At 39.8% G+C, this 19,405-nt stretch overlaps 1 protein-coding gene across 3 annotated transcripts in view; it reads left to right on the top strand.

Annotated features, from left to right (window-relative positions):
- Positions 1-19,405, top strand: part of oatx (organic anion transporter X) — a 29,117-nt gene extending 9,712 nt beyond the window's left edge. For 2 of the 3 annotated variants that reach the window (XM_028466398.1, XM_028466399.1), the window contains 13 exons: positions 6,564-6,637; positions 6,703-6,829; positions 8,108-8,211; positions 8,284-8,438; positions 8,563-8,731; positions 12,015-12,138; positions 12,214-12,329; positions 12,534-12,588; positions 14,510-14,669; positions 14,810-14,918; positions 17,148-17,226; positions 17,306-17,433; positions 18,935-19,405. In XM_028466398.1, coding sequence (XP_028322199.1) covers positions 6,564-6,637; positions 6,703-6,829; positions 8,108-8,211; positions 8,284-8,438; positions 8,563-8,731; positions 12,015-12,138; positions 12,214-12,329; positions 12,534-12,588; positions 14,510-14,669; positions 14,810-14,918; positions 17,148-17,226; positions 17,306-17,433; positions 18,935-19,046 — 1,512 coding nt within the window. In that variant the 3' untranslated portion in view covers positions 19,047-19,405. The remainder of the gene's footprint in view (positions 1-6,563; positions 6,638-6,702; positions 6,830-8,107; positions 8,212-8,283; positions 8,439-8,562; positions 8,732-12,014; positions 12,139-12,213; positions 12,330-12,533; positions 12,589-14,509; positions 14,670-14,809; positions 14,919-17,147; positions 17,227-17,305; positions 17,434-18,934) is intronic. The other variant, XR_003675475.1, reaches the window with a different exon arrangement.

Genomic DNA, 19,405 nt, shown 5'->3' with positions numbered 1-19,405 from the left:
ACTATGCCATTGATGACCCCGGGGTTTACGATACAAAAAGATAAGAAGATTTCAAAGAAAATTAGATGGAAACGTGGTATTAGAGATTATAAAGGACAAAAAATGTAGCGTAGACGCCGTAAAATGGTATGTCAACATTTTCCAGAAATGGAAAGACGTAACAAAAAATTGGACTAGAAATTTCACATACGGGAATGGGACGCAATGTAAATCGATAAGGTTACAGGAGACTATTTTGGAAAAAATAATGATGCAGGATTTTTTGGAAAAAAAAAAAAAAAATTAAATAGGAGCCTGTATCATACAGGGAATGGTAGTCTGCCACGGATTCAAAGGAGGAAATATTGGATTGCACAGAGAAGCGATGACAGAAATCCTTTAAGACACTGTGTTTTTAATACAACCAAATCCCGATGAAAAAAAAAAAAAATGGTTAAATGATGATGAACCAAACAGTGTGGTGGATAAAGGCAAAAAAAAAAAAAAAAAAAAAATGTATGTCTATCATACTGGGGGTTGATTTGACGCAGGCCACAAATGCATATAAATTAATACTGGAAGTACTGTCAAGTAACACCAGCAGGGAAATAGCTGAAGAGCCGTTTAGAAGCGACCTATGGGAAGAAGCGATGTGGAATTGTAGCGGACATCCCCCACAAAATCTCTCTAAACTAAGAGAAGAAGCAAAGATAAGGCCCTCTGCATTCTTTGAAGCATGGGAATGGAGTCAGTTAGCAGGTTTATTACTCGGTAAAGAAGAAGGCTGGAATAGTTTTGATTCGGCTGAAATGGGAGTCTTAGTAATTCCACACCTGATAGCAATCCCTCGGGATGATGGGTCGGTGATACATAAATTTTTGGCTTATCCATTACCTCCCAAAGATCATGACGGTTTGGAATTTTTTTTTTTTTTTAATGAGAGGAACACCTTTTAATTGGAAAGGAAAGATAGATGTCAGGGAGGATTTGGGTAGTTTCTTTGATGAGGTCAGAGTGGGAAATATGACAGAGCTGGGGGAAAGCGAGAAAGGAGTTTTCGTCGGAGGAGAAGTAGATATTGTTAGAAGATATGCATATACGTTAGCAGATGCAGTTCTTCTATTCCTACCTGACAAAGAATACTTTTAGAAAGCTAACCAGGAAAAACAACAACCTGGAGAAAAACAGATGTGAGGATATGTCAAAAATTCCTGCCGTGGCTCGGTTCCTGGCACTGGGGTGGAGCGTGAGCAATGATAAAAATGTGGATGACAAAATCAGCATTGAGGACTGGGGGGGGAGTGATTCTTCCTCAGGAGATGAAGGAGCTGGAGTTGGATCCTCCACTAAAAGACGAGGAGAGGATGGAGATGATATGGGTCCAGAGTGGAAAAAGGAGAGAGTGGCCTTGTCCGAGGCCCTGACGGTGTCACCTCCTCGTGCTGTCTCTCAGTCCCCTGCGAGTGTGGAAATGGAGTGGGAGAGAGATGATGACACAGGAGAGATCTTCTTTGCTGAGAGGGTGGCTAGAGTCTTCCCCTTCCCCACAGAGGTGAAAATCGAGTCTGCTGAGGAGGAAGCTGACAACTTTCCTCCACTGGAGGAAGTACTGGATGATGATGAGGAGGAAGCACTGGCAGCAAATGCAGAGACATTCGTGGGAGGTAGGGGGGAGGAGGCCCCCGATGATAGCATAGAGACGGTGACACCTGCCCCTGCTGATGACAGTTTAGGAAGGCTGGAGAGAGCGTTCTCGGTTCTCAGCGTGACCCTGGCAGACGTCAGAGGGGTCGTGATGTCTGTCGTTAAGGAGAGCTGTACCCCGCCACAAGGGGCCTCGGTTGCCAGCAGGCGCTGAGGAGAAACTCCGAAAGAAGTTGAAACCCTAGACGGGGGCGGCTACTCTGGAAACCTCTGGCGGACGGCAACTCTGGCTGATGCCATTCACATATATTCATGATGATTAATAAGGAGGATGTTGTATGATTGTGTATTAATCATTCATTCATTATCCTGCAAAGACATGCTTATTTAACCAATACAGCTATTAAACTGCCATTGTTATAGAGAAATGCTAGGAAAAATGTGACCTCAATGTGACCTAAACATGACCATCCGGTAGTGATACTTCTTTTTTCTTAGAAGACGTCTGTTTTTCGAAAGAAGAACTAACACCTCGAGGTGTGGTTAAACAGGATGCATTAAGTATTAACCACACAAACAGATGGAAACCACCTTTAAGTAACTTTTTGTACTCCAGTTGGACCATGACATCTGAGTGAACTTTTGTACTTTTGTATTGCCATGACATCTGTATAACCTTTTGTACTTTCGTATGACAGCTGGGTGAGTTAGAGCACCTGCTACTGCTACGCCAGTAAGGCCTTGACATCAGTATGAACTTGTGTTCTCTTTTCCTATTCGCTAAGGTGATTAGGGCATGTATTATGACACGTTATCACGCCATGCTTTGGGCTATAAATATATCACTGATTACTGTATTCGTGGGCCTCCTTTAGACGGACATTCAGTTGTTCATGAGGCCCCCGTCTTTCTCTATCAGCTGATAGTTTAGGACTTTGATACTTTGAAACTTTTTGATTGACTTTTACTTGATTTTTGTAAACCTTTAATAAAATTCATTAACTATTAAGAAGCCTCTTTGATTAAATCAACCGCCTGCAAACACCCATATCTGAGACAGCTCCCGGGTTTGAAAGACACACTTCTAGACCTCTGGTAAGTGAATCCGCCTTTGGCTCCCTCTTTATCAGGGGAGTCAGGGGGGGCTAACTCATGCTGTTGTAAAAAAGAGTTGTTTCCAGCCTTGACCTACACTCGGTGGGTCTTAATATCAATCCCACAAAATAGCGAGACGACTCTTGGACTTCCTATAAGAGGAGGTACATATAGTCCTTTTCTTTATTAATATAACATTTAATAGAGGATAGGCAGCCAGCTTCGGTGACAAGGTAGAGGGGGAATTCTTGTGTGAAGTTACGACAGTTTTAGATCCCCTACCGTTATAAAGTCCCGCGGGCTAACGACAAAGAGTGATATCCTTTGGATTTAAAGATTATACTTTGATTACTAATTGATTTGGAAAAATTATACCTGATTCTACTTCCCAGTATGATTATTGTTTGTTTGGTTAACATATGCTGGATTGATTCATTCATTAAATCATTATGTCAGATTATATCACTATTATTTCACAATTATTTATATATGTTCAAGTAATTCATTGTTTATATCGGTTGAATAAACTTTCTATGTAAAATGGTTCTAGCTTTGATACATCATGTAGTCATGACTTGTTAAGACTTGGAAATTAAAGGTGACGACTTTTTAATTGACTTGAACTTGAACAGCCTTGACTCAGGATTTTAGTGACATTAGACTTACCCGAGAAGCAGTGACTTGTTCCCACCTCTGATATGTACTCTGGACATATACACTTTATCTCATTGCAGTTCAAACTTGCACGAGTTCAATAGACCCATTTCATGTGATGTATGCATACTAAATTAGGTGCATTAGTGCAAAACAACCAGAGAACTGCATTGTACTAGCATTGGCATGCAATTAAAACACTTTTGTTTAAAAACAACACAATGCCATTGTGTTGCGTTGATGATTGTACAAATAGGAACCAACAACAACAAACGTACTGGCTGGTGGGCACTCTTTTCAGAAGAATAGACAAGACTTATGGTTGCGTGCTATTAAACAGAGGCTGACAGCTGACGTATCTGACACACACACACGGAGAGAGAGAGAGAGAGAGAGAGCTGAAAAATTCCGGAAAAAGTATAAATCAGCCAGTTTATGACAGAAATAAACACCATACAGTTGCCAAATAACCACGTTACGTTTGTTCAGAAGCATTCGTGTCATCATAATCGCTGCTGAGAAGATGGTGCACGGGAGCGGAGGGAGCACTATCTGGATCCAGTAAAAAGTGGCCATAAAAAGCTGTAAATGGACAGATATGCAGACGTGGGACAGTGAGAAGGAGACTTAATGTAGAGATGAAAACTCATTTATTGAACTGATCAGAATACGCGGCAATACACGGAAACCTTCGTTAACAGGAGTAAAGTAGCCCGCCTACCTGCCCGTTCAAAACAAGTAGTTAGAAGCATCTAGACACTTGTATGCGTTTAGGTTTTCTTTTGTATATACCATGGGTTTTTCTATCAGATATGTATATCTGTCTGGCCATTGAACATCGGGCCAGGAGCGCACATTCAAATGACCATACGTTTTCGTGAATGCTACATGGGTCTTGCAATCGTTCACCTGTACTTAAAGTGAGTTTCCTTAAATTAGTGGCTGCGTCCTCAGGTGACAAGTTTTCTACATACTTCCAACTATTTTCGAGCCTTAACAGTGATTCATTCATTGCCTTTTTTTGAGCGTCACATATGTGAACAACTGGTAGCAAATGTAATTAACTGATATGTGACATTGGACGCATATGGTTTCTGCACGTAGTATGCGCACGCACGTCAGTCACGTGTCTCATGTATGCAGTGATGTGCCGTGACCACTAGGGTTGGGTAGGCACGTTGCAAATCGAGACCACCAATGACAATTTCATGTTTCTGCTGGCAAGTGTTAATCTAACAAAATCAACATCGTAAAACACCATTAAAGAAACATAAGCAATTATTCAATATGGCCTCCATACTCTCCCAACAAGATATACGGCAGTGCATCTGTTGTTTGTGTTGGAAACACAGAAATACGGAGAAAATGACAGCAACTCAGAACAGCCTCAGTGAGGCGCATCCACAAAGCCAATCCTTCCTTTAGTACCATTCACTGTGAAAAGTACGAAACATCTTCTGACCTTACCATTGCTGAAGCTCTGATAACTCAGGTGTTGGTCTCCCGTCTTTTAAAAGCTGTCCTTTTTCCTCAAAAGAATGTTTCTTTATCGTCTCTAGCGCTGTCATCCTGCCTGTAGTGTTATCCCGCCCACCAGCTAGAGAACGTAGCAGCTGTAGCAGCCACGCTGGATCAATTCACTAATGCGCTGTGAACTTACATATAGCATTTAGCATTGCAAAGTTACGTCCAAAGGCAGCGTAGAGAGCTGCCTATTTACGTAAATGTTTGTCATCTTGGGGAACTGACTGCGCAAACACATAAAAACACGCTATGGGAACAGAGGCAGAGCAGCAATGTGCTTTTGGAAGAGGGTGTGGCCTCCTGCTGCCTTACAGCGGAGCGAGATTGTAGGCTATCGGAAATTGAAAAATAAATAATTTATAATTATATTAAAATTAAAACAAAAAATCAAAATATAAATTCACCCTTGGGTAGGCACTGCCTACCTTGCCTACCCTGACTACACGTCACTGCATGTATGTCCACATTGAAATCCATCTATAGCACTACCGTTAGTCACATTGCACTGTCTGCATGTTTGTGCATTTTTGCATTGTTTACTTTGCCTTTCTACTTTATGTTCATTCTCCTTTAGTTTAATTTAGTCTTCGTAAATATAATTGTACTCTGTTGTTTATTTTTTTAGATAGTCTCATGTTGTGTCATCTACACTAAAGGTCTGAGAGGAACAATATCTTGATCCTCTGTATGTTCTGTACAAATTGTAGCATTAACATAAAGCTGACTGACTTTTTAGCTCAATAGGATTATAAAAAATTAGATCAAATTATAAGAATGTGTGGTAGATCGTGTGGATCGTACCCTCGACAATACATCTTGTAATGTTTTTATCTTGTTGCCCGATATGTCGTCCCACCTTTAGTAAGTAAGGAGAATTGAACCTGGAACGTCCATTATATAAAATGTGGTGTCCCCCATGGCTAAATTCTTGGCTCTATGCTATTTACAGCTAAACCAGAACATAACTGAAGATTTAGTTATCAGTCCTAAAGCCATAAGAGAGAAACGTTGGTCTAAAATACAGTCTGTCACCAAATCCATCAGACAGTTTGAAATCTGGATGTTATCATTTAGCTCAGTTTTATCTCCCATAATAAACAAACCAGAGTCTCTCTGGCAAACACAAAAATGCTAATTCTCAGAATTTGGCTGCACTGGTGCTGATGAGGACCAGAAGGTGGGACCACATCACACCAGTTAAAGATCGCTGCATTGACTCCCTGTGTATCGCAGGATGGATTTTAAGATCCTTTTAGTTGTCTTTAAATGTTTTACTGGTTTTGGTCCCTCTTATCTTTCAGAATTCATTTTAACATGGCAACCCTCAACCCTGATTAGGACATCATTATGGATGGATAATTCTTGTAATTCTCTGAGCCACGGGCGACCGTGGCTCAGGTGGTCGTGGGTCGTCTTCTGATCGAGAGGTTGGGGGTTCGATCCCAGTACCTGACTATGTGTCGAAGTGTCCTTGGGCAAGACACTGAACCCTAAGTTGTTCCCAGTGGTCGACTAGCGCCTTGCATGGCAGTCCTGTCCCACTGGTGTGTGAATGTGAGAGTGATTGGGTGAATGAGCTGATACGTAAAGCGCTTTGAGACTGTTTCAGTGTGGTGATAAAGCGCTATATAAAATCAAGTCCATTTACCATTTGTTGGATGTTTCAGGTGGACGAAGAACAGATCTTAAAGGTTTTCATCCCAATGGACCCTTCAGGAACCAGATTGGACCGCTGTCAGAGGTAGGAGGAGCTTCCTCTGTGTTACGTTCTATCAGCTGGCTCTGACGTCATGGTTATCTGTTCAGGTATGTGCAGCCTCAGTGGCAGCTGCTCACCAACAGCTCAGCAAACATCAGTGACATGACCACTGAGGGCTGCCTGGACGGATGGATGTTCAACCAATCCGAGTTTATATCCACAACCGTTTCAGAGGTAATTACAAGACACCTGCCCCAATAGGATGCTGGGGTCAAATTACAGTAGTGTCAACAATGATCCATCAAACCTAAATATAGTCAACCCATAGGTAAAGCATCTCACCTGTCGGTAACTGTTACTGGAGAATTTACCTTTAAAGAAAGAAAACACACCGTGTGAAAATGTGAGAAATCAACCTAACATTGATTCAGAAAGTTTTCCTACTCCAACAGTTGTACGCTGATCCTATATACAGTACCATGCACTGTCAGTGATGTATTGACTGGTTGAAGTCTAATCAAATACTGAATATGGTGATGTTAGCTTCAGATGACAAGGCGAAAAGAGATGGAGACTGCCAACAGGTCACTTTGACATTGGCAGTGTAAACAGGAACTTTAGCCAGTATGTGTGCACAAGTTAAACTGAATATATGTGTGAGTATTATTCCACTCTTAATCATAACTATGTGATCATTAACTTAACTACATAAAATATTTAAATATCAGTAACCCACCTGTCTGTCTACACTTGTCTTTCTCTCACCTGTCTGTTACTCTTCTGTCTCTCACATACTTGTCTGTCCCTCACTTGTCTGTAACCCGTCGCTAAATGGTGCTTCTTTAAAGATCTGTTCACATCTAACGCGACTGAAGCAACTCTGCCGACTAGATTACATTCAAAATCAATGTAAATGACAAGACGTCAAGTGACCTCCCTTCAAGCAACGTGACTTGCGTGCAACAAGGTTGCTCAAAGTTGAAAAAAAAAATGATTGACGACAACTCACCCGGCCGTCACTTTCTGTAGAGCCAAGGCTGCAGCCCTCCTGCTAGCGAGAAAGCTGTACACTTCCTCAACTTACCGGGCAAAATTAAAGCAGTATAATCCTTGAATAAGTTTACGTTCTAATTATATTCTTAGTGAACTCATCCTTTACTTACTCCGTATGTTGATCATTTAAACCATAAATACATTTGAAGCTGTCTGATACTTTAAGTGCCGTAAACGTACGGTTTGAGAAGAAGTGATCAGCCCTCTTGATGCAGCAGCCCTCTCAGCGCTGCCACCGGCTTAGACACACTATTCCTTGGTTGTCACGTCACTGGAGCGATGAAAAGATGGAGCGACCAAAAAATGAGACAATGTTTAAGCGACTCATTACGGCATTCGGTGTGAATGCAGCTTAACTCATCTGAACCCTTTCTGTTTCCCACCTACCTGTATGTCTCTAACCTGGCCGTCATCACCTGTCTGTAACCCTTCTGTCTCTCCCGTCTGTCTGTCTCTCAGTGGGAATTGGTCTGCTCCCTTCGTCCCCTCAAACAGATGATTCAGACCATTTACATGGGCGGAGTTTTAGCGGGTGCAATGATATTTGGCGGTCTTTCTGACAGGTAAGACTAACTGTCTTTGAGGTGTGTTTCCTGTTGGTCCTCAGTGTCCCACAGTCTCCTCCTGTCTGTCAGGTTTGGGCGGCGGTCTGTCCTTATATGGTCATATCTGCAGCTGGCCGTGCTTGGCTCTTGTTCCGCCCTGTCCCCTTCGTACAGCATTTACTGCACTTTCCGGTTCCTAAGCGGAATGGCTGTTTCTGGAATCATCATCAATGGAGTCTCACTGAGTACCTGTCCTCCTGCCTGTGTTTTACCTGTTGATTTTACACCTTAATGTCTGTCTGTCCCTAATCCAACTGTGTCCCAGCTGTATGTCTGTTTCAAGTCTATCACTCACCTATCTTCACTCAGAGGTGGAGTGGATCCCGACCAAAGCCAGGACCATAGTGGGCACACTCACCTCCTTCTTTTTTACCTTTGGTCAAATGATTCTGGCTGGGATCGCCTACTGGTTGAGGGACTGGAGGAAGTTGCAGATTGCTTTTTGTGCTCCACTATTTCTGTTCTTCACCTACTGCTGGTGAGTCTTTGAATGAGAACATCGACGTTTAAAAGGCTGCATTAGAGTCATAGCATGATCACCTGGCTGTCAGTGAATCTGTGCAGTAACCAATCACATTGAGGAGCAGTGTTTGGATTAACAGCGTTTAAAATAATGGCGTTAGGTAACGGCATTTTTCAGTAACGGGGTAATCTAACTAATTACTTTTTATGCCGTTACAACATCATTATTGTTGCTGAACGCTAAATGCGGTACGTTACATGCATTGATTGAATAAACTGTGATCCGAAAACATCCCTGGCTTCTTACTCAGCTGTAGTGAGGAGGTGGGCTCAAAACAAGGTGAGCGATTATGATTGGCTAAGGCAACATCATGTTCCATGGTAGCCAATCAGAGCCAGTGTTTTTACTCATGTGCCCGCACACACACACACACACACACACACACACACACACACACACACACACACACACACACACACACACACTACAGATTTGATGAAGCAGCAGAGATGGTGAGTGTGAAGCAGTCTGATGAAAAGTTGGCATTTTTAAGGTGGCGATACAAACACTACTTTAAATTAATTGTGGTCAAAAGCAAGAACGTGTATGTGAAGTGTTCATTACATCCAGGAGTGAAGACTTTGTCCACATCCGTTGTAAGCAACAGAAATTTAATGAAGCACCTCACGACACACACATCTAAAAAATCTGAATTCTTTGACATATAGCAACTTTTTTTTTTTTTTTTTTTTTAACAGTAACGCAAAGTTACTTTCCTTGGTAATGAGTTACTTTTATTAAAGAGTAATTCAGTTACTAACTCAGTTACTTTTTGGAACAAGTAGTGAGTAACTATAAATAATTACTTTTTTAAAGTAACGTTCCCAACACTGTTGACGAGGAACGCCAAATCTCAGGTTCAAATCTAACTAGTTAGCTATCTAGCTATTGGAATTATTAATAAATAAGATGTAAAAAGGTACTGACCTTCAAATGGAATATATCTTAAAATGAGTGGTAAGGAGTGTCAAAGCGCTACCCTTACCCTCTTCAACCCCCAGCCTCTTCTCCGAAAATCACATACCCATAACAAATAATGTTTTTCAAATCTTCTACATGACCTACATGGCTAAAAAATTCAAATTGAACTTGGACCCTTATTGATTACAGATGATGTAAAATTTTGGAAATATGATACTGAGCGACAATAAATCATGTTTTAAATACAGAAATCTGTAATTCGCCCAAAAACCTCTCAGAGATTTACATCAAATATAAAGCCAATTCTCAATAGGGAAGGCTACAAAGGCAGAAATAAATGAACTAATGTATGGACATCATCTGCAGCAAGTTTGGTGATAATAATAAACAATGGGTTAAAGATACATGTTTTTGTTTAAAAAAGAAAAAAGTCAAAGTGGAAGCGCACTTTGCCACAAACTTGCCACATTTTTCCACAAGTTTGGGAACAAGTGTGTAACTAAATATGATTGAAATCAATTTAACTGACATATTAGTCTTATTTTTGACCACTAGATGATACAATTTGGCTTGAAATAAACACAGCCATGTTTATCCAATTCAGGTCTCTCAGATCTATGAACACAGGTCAGTTGGTGGCGCTCAGAGTTCACAGCAAACATGGTGACGCTGCTTTTAGTTGTTAAAAAGAAGTGGAACAAACTGCAGCAGAGCTCAAGTCAGCATCACATGGGAACATTATTAAATCCAAGTTAAAAGCACTCTTTTTCTCAACTGTGTATGAATGAGATTTTTAATCATATTATTGTTGATATAACGTTTTTACTGCTGATTTCAATGTTTTTATTGATTTTTAAACTGTTAAAGGGGACATATTATGAAAAATCCACTTTTGCAGTCTTTTTAAACTCAAATGAGGTCATTTGTTTCCACACGGCACACAAGATATTTTTGCTTGTGGTCTGTGTAAGTCTTACAACACAGAAAATTGCTCAGCTTCAAATTTTACACATTTGTGACTTCACAAATGAAATCTACAAAGAAAATACACTCCCCTCTGCTGGTAACTCCACCCATGGACTCCACCCCCAACCTGATGAAAGCTTTTAAGAAAGTCCGCCATTGTTTGTCTTGCTACCAAAGCAGTGATGGCTACCGGTAACACTAAATACAGAACTTGCCTGCTGTCGGTGCCGCGCCTCCACGGTGAATGTACACTGTAGTGTCAGCACTATTTGTTCATGCGGACGTTTACTCCGCTCTTGTGGTTCGGCGCATTGGCGAACCTGTTATATTGCCTCGTATCGCTGATCTGACGTGTTTGTGACACAGTCCAACGCAGCTGTTGAAGAAAACAAATGATTATCACCTTAAATGCATTTCTGTAGTTAAAAGAGCAGAGGAGGAGGAGAAAGTGACTTAGCAGCTGACACTCTGGTGAGAGTTTGAATGTTCCACTCAGTGTTTTACTATAATGTGCAGGTTTTTGGCTGAAAACAATAACAGTGTGTGGATAGCAAAAATAAAATTGCTTTGGTGATCACTGATCACTTTGTAAAAGAGCGAGACATGAAGTGAGTTAGTGTCTATAGACACGCCCACTCATGAATATGCATAACTAGGCTCCAAAATGGCCCGATTTCAGAACTGCTCAGAAAGTGACTTTTCAGATTCTAAAACTCTGGAAAACAGGCAAGTTTGGGAAAATAAACCACAAATTCTATGTTTTTGGGGTTCTTAGAACAAATGGAGATGGGTGAAAAATTGCATAATATGTCCCCTTTAAATGTTTTCTGTTGCACTTTTTAATCATGTAAAGCACAAGGTCATTACATTTTTTTGTAGTTTCACAATGTCTGTTGATTATTTTAAAACAAAATAATATAATTTATTCAGTAAAAGTTGGGTATAGAAATGTACTTCTTTATACATTCTTTATACTTTAAAACATACTAAGTAAAATTACTGATTTAGAAATGTACTCAAAAAAGTCCAAGAACCTATAGGAGCAACTCAATTACAGTAACACAAGTACAGTACTTTCACCTGTGGAACTGTTTGCTTGCAACAGCTCAGTCACACTTGTAGGCACACACTCACTCACTCTTCACTCTTTTTTTGAAAGTGTTTAAGCATTGCGATGTTGTCCTGATAATTTTATCTATGTTACGACACTGGCGCAGCACATCTAACTCCTTCACATTATACCAACAGCACTGGGAAATCTAATTTCCAGCCTCACGTAAAAAGATCCTGCATATTTAATAATGTCGTTCAATATATGAGATGATTAGTCTTTTTTGCTTCGATTGATCAGGTACTTTGCAGAGTCAGCACGTTGGATGGTCCTGAACCGTCGGTCGGAGGATGCCTTAAAGACGCTCCACCGAGTCGCTCGAATCAATGGGAAACCTGAGATGATTGATAAGCTAACACTGGAGGTAACCAGGCTGCTGCTATGCGTGAATGTGTTCTCCATCTGTGTCCATGCTTAGATCAGTTCCATGTGATCGCAGGTGCTTCACTCTAACGTGAAAAAAGAAATCGAGTCAAGTCGGACTTCGTACACAGCCTTTGACCTACTGAGGACTCCCAAGATGAGACGCATCTCCATCTGCCTGCTGGCTGTGTGGTCTGTTGTCCTGATCACTTCCTGCTATCTAAGAAAACTGAGTCTTAGCTTCCCAACTAGCCACAAACATATGCTAGCTGGCTAAGCTAGGAGCAGAGAGCGAATGGCTAGACAGGACAGACACAACGAAACAAGAATTTATACTAAAACACAGAACTGTGAAGAGACAAGATCTGAACTACTAAACATTTCTCTATCCCACAGGTTTTCTACTAGTTTTGCGTACTATGGCATGGCCATGGACCTGCAGAAGTTTGGGGTAAGTCCTCGTATGTCCTCTGTGTCCAGTTCCACCTGTTCCACTCTACAGCCCATGTGTCCACCCGTCTACTTTTTACTTATTCGTGAGCAGTGATGGGCAGTAACTCTGAATACTTTTCACAATTAACGAGTAAAGTAAGGGATTATAATTAAAAAAAACAATAATTAGATTACAGATATTTTCCCGCTAGCAGGCTGCGTTACTAAATGTAACTGTCTCGCTACCGTTTGTTTGGCGTCTCACGCATTATAACCCAGTCAGCTACCGTAGTCTCTCAAGCCAATGACGTAAGCAGCGCGACAACATTGGTAAACAACACACAGCGCGAGAGAGAGAGCATGTCCAAGCAGCTTTTGACTCCGTAAAAGACGACAAAGACACTATTATTTTGTGCATCACAATTTTGAAAAGTAACTTAATATATTTAGTAAAGCGATTAAAGTTCCTAGTTAGTTTTGAAAATAATTAATCAGTAAAGTAACTGGATTATTTCCTTGGAGGAGTAATCACTAATTACAATTTCTAAGTAAATTGCCCAACACTACATATAATCTATGCACTTTCCACACAAAAACAGACTTGAACAAAGATATAGTAACTACTCCCTACACAATAGACTGTATACATCTAATTCTAGCACAGCAATCCCCAACCACCGGCAAAAGAAAAGCTTTTCAATGTACATGTATTTTAATTCCGGGTGATTTATTTCACAAAATTCTTATTTCTACTCTAATGCTTATCACTCCAGTGCTTGATGTTGTGCTCCTCAAATGGGTTTGATGTCGAGCTGGGCCATATATGAAGATTTAAAATATATTGAGTTTTCTATTTTGGTGATATAGAACATTACAATATCGCCTATATCAATATATTTTTATTGTATAGTTTATTTAGTTTTAAAATACTTGTTTTAGGAGTCGCTGCTTTCACTACTTTTTAGAATAGCATTGAAAGCACAGTTAGATGGATCACAAATGGAACCCAGACTTTCATCTAAACAAGCTACAATACAGAACTCACTCACACATGCTGCCCTTTAAGGCGGGCTTACACTGTGCGAGTCTCAGCTAAATCATGTGTCGTGCATCATGTGGTATACATGGGTTCACGAAAAGCAATTAACACCTCACGACCAGCTCCCAATCAGCAATCATATAGTTGTAAGAAAATCAAACATGTTTGAAATCCTGATCGCTCCTCGTGTTGAAGCAGTGCCACGTACCGGCTTACTTCAAACGCTCACACTGCACATGCACGAACACCGTAGAACTGCTGTAGGATTGACAGACCGTACTGCCCACATGTGCCCAGCTCCTGGTCCATCACATTGCTGCCTTTTCTTTTTTGAAGCTCTTTTTGCTGATATTTGCGAGTGTCTATCCACTTCTGGATTTTTTTCTTCTTTTGTTTTAATGGCAACGCTTCAGAGTTCTTCTCTTTATAATTTTGACGTTGCATTTCCCGAAACAAGATTCCGACGTGTTGCATATGGACGTACAGTGTGAGCAGTCAGGTCGCCTCAGTGTGAGGACATGAATCGTGAGTGGTGCACATTCGGACTCTGCAATTGAGTCGCACAATTTGAGAAAAAATAAATTTGCACAGTGTCTGCCCGCCTTAAGAGGGAAAAAAAGCCAAAAGTGCCACGTATTGTGCAGCTGTTTGTTAATAAATGTATCTGTGTGGCATTTTGCTTTGGTAAATTTAACCCAGAATCGTTTTTCTGGTCAGACTTCAATTGAAAAAAAAATTATCGAGATTTATATCGTATATAGCCATTTTGAGTAAAAATATCGAGATCTGGGTTTTGGTCCATATCGCCCAGCCCTAGTTTGATGCACGCAACACACACACACACACACACACTAAGAGTTGTTGTGTGCTGATCAACTCTATCCACTTTCTGTTGCTCCAGGTGAGTATTTACCTGATGCAGATCATCTTTGGAGCCGTAGATTTTCCTGCCAAGCTTTGGGCTCTGGGAACCCTTGCTTATCTAGGACGGAGGGTCTCTCAGGTCATGTGTCTCTTTTTGTCGGCTGCCATCATCTTTGCCAACATTTTCGTACCAACAGGTGTGTGATCCTGGTTTAGAACCAGATATTTGTTCCAGACACTGATCTTTAGACCTTAAATGAAACCTTGGTTTTAATCCTGATCTCAGCATTCTAACTTGATCCTAATTCCAGTCTTCATCCTCTTCTTCAATGTGTAGAAATGCAAATTCTTCGGACCGTTTTGGCTTGTCTTGGTAAAGGTTTCACATCAGCCTCCTTCACCACCGTCTACCTCTACACTGGAGAACTGTACCCAACTGTCCTTAGGTGAGACCTCTGATCAGGGTTGGGGTCAAATAAATGTTTCAATTACAATTACGTCTTAAATTATCCATGTTCATTTACAATTACAGGGAGCTGAGTTTTTTCCAATTACAATTAAAACTTCAATTGTGATTTTTCCCCTGAAAGTTAATTACAATTATGTTCTCAATTACTAAAGTTAAATTACAATTAATCAAAATTACAAGTCTTTAATAAAAAAGCCCATAAAACCTAACCTAGCTTTCTGTTAGAAGATCTTCAGGCAGTGGTTCCCAAACAGGGGTACGCATACCCCTTGGGGTACAGGAGAACATTGCAGGGGGTACTCGGAAAGATTTAACAACTGATGTAAAAATAATCAGGAAATATTCCTGGTTCTTTTTTAGGATTTTTTTTTTTTAAACTAATTCACCACAAACTAACTATTAAACGATTGTTTAATAAAATACTATACTTCATTGTAATAGGATTATTTTTTGCTGTAGAGGCCATTTTATTACACTTTTGACAATAGGAGGCAATAATTAACTATTTGCTTAATATTAAATTATTAAACATAAATGTTGCATGGTATTTTAAAAAAAAATGTCCACTTTGATTAATTCTTAGGGAACCAATGTGTGAGACACATAGAGGGGTTTAGGAGAGCCCACTGTTCCACAAATGAAAAAGCAAATCCAATTATGGAGAGGGTACTTACGATGTAAAGAGGGGGTACACATGATTTGACCAAAATGCAAAGGGGGTACACGGGACGAAAAGGACTGGAAGCCACTGTCTTACGATACCGTTGTCAGATTAACCCATGTCTTAAATCAGATGTAAAATACACAAAACAATCTAATTTGTTTCTCATCTCTTTTTTCCTTGTTAGGCTTCCTAATAAATGAAAATATATAAATATATAATTATGTCATATTTGTAATTAATTGACCCCAGGATTGGGGTCAATTACATTTTTCAGTTACAAAAAAATTTTCAATTACCCATGTTCAATTACAAATCAATTACGATTACAGTGACCACCATTTAAGCCAATTAAATTACAATTATTTTTATCCTCAGAAAGTCAGTTACAATTATGTTCTCAATTACTAAAGTACAGTTACAATTAATCACAAATACTGATCCTGAAATAAATAACCTAATAAAAGTTAACATTCCTCTTGTGTTAGCTTTCTGTTAGCATCTCTTATGATAACGGGTCCTAAATCAGAGGTAAAATACACTAAAATCAAATATCTATCATCTAATCTTGTTCCTATCTATTGGTTACCTCATTATTCTTCCTAATCAGTTAAAATATAAGTTTTAATATTGTTGGTGTGGAAATCTGAGCCTTTTTTGTGTCAATATACCCCTAGATTTATATTTTATTTAAATGGTAAGATGTGGGAGGGCTTGATATGAAACACATCTATCCATAAAGCAAGATATCTGTGTGTGTGTGTGTGTGTGTGTGTGTGTGTGTGTGTGTGTGTGTGTGTGTGTGTGTGTGTGTGTGTGTGTGTGTGTGGGGCTGAAATATTGCTGCTGTTCAGGGACAGACAGAGCTGAGACTTTCAACATGGCTGCTGCTTGGTTCAAAGGTGCGCGACGTTGGATTTGTTTGGACTACAATGATACTGTTAATTAATTATTTCATAAAGATGTCCACCGGGAGCGGCCCGGGGCTGGGGCGCCATCCACATGTGTGTGTGTGTGTGTTTAATTCAGAATTACATTTACATTAGGAATTAAGTGTTAAAAAGGTCAGTTTAAAGAGGATTTAAATTCTATTTGGAATTAAAGAAGAATTAAAGCTCCCATGTAAACCATTCAAGCTACTTAACCTCCCACTTTTCTATAGCAAGACATACGTCCTACAGGCACTGCACTAGTTTTAATAATTGTTTACTATGTATGGGTACAACTGTAACATGGTTCCCTAGTTTTGTGCTAAATTATAATTGACAATTTGTAGAAATTTTTCATGGCAAATACAAATACAAAGTCAATTATCTGAACTCAATTACAATAACAGATATACAACAGATTTTTAAAATTACAATTATAATTACCCCATAATTGTAATTAATTATCAGTTGCGCAAATACAATTATAGTGCACCCCAACCCTGCCTCTGATGAGCTTTTCCTTTCTAGTCTGATTCACCCATGGTACGCCATAGACATTACTAACATGTTGGTACTGTGAGAGTAAAGTGTGTAATGATGCGTGTGCTATTCTCAGACAGACTGGGATGGGCTTCGTATCCACCATGGCACGAGTCGGCAGCATGGCGGCTCCGGCTGTCCTCATCCTGGATGAGGTGACAGAACCAGATCTCATTAAAGACTGTGTGAACGTGTCCTGTGCTGAGTGCTGAGTCTGACTGGGTGCTGTTTCAGGTTTTCCCTGCTCTGCCCAGCCTAGTTTATGGAGGTTCAGCAGTGCTGGCCGGATGCTTCGCTTTCTTCCTTCCAGAGACCCTCAATATGCCCCTACCGGACACCATCGAGGACGTGGAGGAATCAAGGTGAATTCATAGGCGGAGTTTGAGATTCTCGCCGGATGGGAGGGAGGGCAAAATAAAAAATAGAATTAAATATATAGACCGTCTCAAGATTAACACTAATCACAATGGCCCCCATTTATCAACCTAGTGTGAAAACGGGTGTAAATCTGAATGCACATTGTGTCGTACGACAGGACCAACGTGTATCATATCTGACCAATCCCAGCGCACCAATGATCGGGTGTTGATAAATGCTGCGGCTGCTTTCTGCTTCATTTGTGCTGCAGTACCATACAGTGTCGTTTCACGATTTACATTGTGAAGAAAAATTTTCAAAACAGAAGAAGAACCAACCTAAAGTCTGAAAAGTTTGGGACCATTTTACTGTAAACGTATAGTACACACCTGAAGTAGAACTAACATCTGTGACGTGAAACTAACAGTAATACTTTAGTGGTCAAAATGTTTTGGCTGCTTTGATTCTAAGAGCAATCCTCCCCCAAGTGGTCAAAAGGGGTTTAAAATGTCAATACTGTAACAATTAGTTTAAACAAATGGCAAATAAGGGGCATGACAAATTGTGAATGTGGCTAAATTGGCAAAAATATTCATTATATATGATGAAAAGAGGTTAAAAGTGACAATAATGGGTCAACATGTGCAACATTAGGTGGAAAAGTGGTGGAAAGGGTTTAAAAGAGCTGAAAATGTCTTGAAAGTGGAAAAAATGTGCAGAAAATGCATTGAAATTTCATGGAGAAGTTGCAGAAAAAGGAATAATGTTGCAAAAATGCATTAATATGAGCAATAAAAAGTGATGAAAAAGGTTAGAATATGGCAAGTTTGGTGTAGGTGCAGAAAATGTTTAAAAATAAGCAAAAAAACAGTGTCTTGCGACCCCAAATGGGATTCTGACCCCAAGGTTGAGAACCCCTGCTTCCAATTCAGTCCGCAGGAGAAAGGAAAAATAAATCATGAATCATTGTGTAAGTTACCGAATAATATCTCAAATTCACCACTTTTTTAAACTAATACTTCCGGGATTCACAGTTTAGCCACGCCTCTATCTTTCTCTCCAACAATTCCTCAAAATTCCATTAAATTAAATGAAAATTGGTCTCAAAATCTTTTTTTTCACCTAATATCTGTGGCCATTTTGAGATTAAACTGGTTCTTATTTGTTCCCTGAACTATTATGAGTTTGACACCCTGGGTTAAGTAATCAACGCTCCGCTCTCGTCTCTGTCCTTCCCTTGGAAAAGCAGCTTTAAAACTAGGCTTTTTTAAAAAAAACATTTTTAAACACAAACAATTTTTTATTTAAACAAAAGTTGTTTTCCTAAAGAAGTAAAATGAAGCAGCCTTAATATTATTTAAATTATGTACCGTTTGATTCAGCAAGGGCTGCTTGTTGCAATGTTGCATCTTTGGCGCTTAAAGGGTTAACACAATAAAGATTCAGCAGCTCATATCTGTAAAAATAATGAATGCTGATGGCTATGATGGGTGGATTTTTCTAAAGGAATGGAAGAGGATGGACCTCCAGAGACGGAAAAGATGGAAAAATGTCAAAGGAAAGTTTGGCCATGAAAGAGTTGAAGGAAGCAGAAGGAACTGGCCTCAATGCACTGTGAACGATCAGAGGAATCATCACACACACACTTTTCCATCATCATCACCTGTGAAGCTAAATATGAGTGAAGAACAAATCAAGACAATGCAGTCTGATTTTAAATATGGTTTTAGGATGTAAAGAGTTTAAGAAATCAACTTATGTGTCACCACCTGTCAATAACTGAGCCTGTGATTTCAAGTCCAAGTTTAATAAACGTTGCTAATCTCTGAGAAGTCTGTGGAACGTAAACACAACAAACCTTTACATCTTTAAAAAAACTGTGTGAAAATCTTGTCTAAGCAGTTTTTAGCCCATTGTTCCCATCATTCCTCATTGATCCATAAACATATTTGAATTTATATAAATAGAGGAAGTGTG

This window comes from Gouania willdenowi, chromosome 14 (assembly GCF_900634775.1).
Source record: "Gouania willdenowi chromosome 14, fGouWil2.1, whole genome shotgun sequence".
In the NCBI taxonomy this organism is placed as follows: Eukaryota; Metazoa; Chordata; class Actinopteri; order Blenniiformes; family Gobiesocidae; genus Gouania; species Gouania willdenowi.
This window is presented reverse-complemented; position numbering and strand designations above follow the sequence as displayed.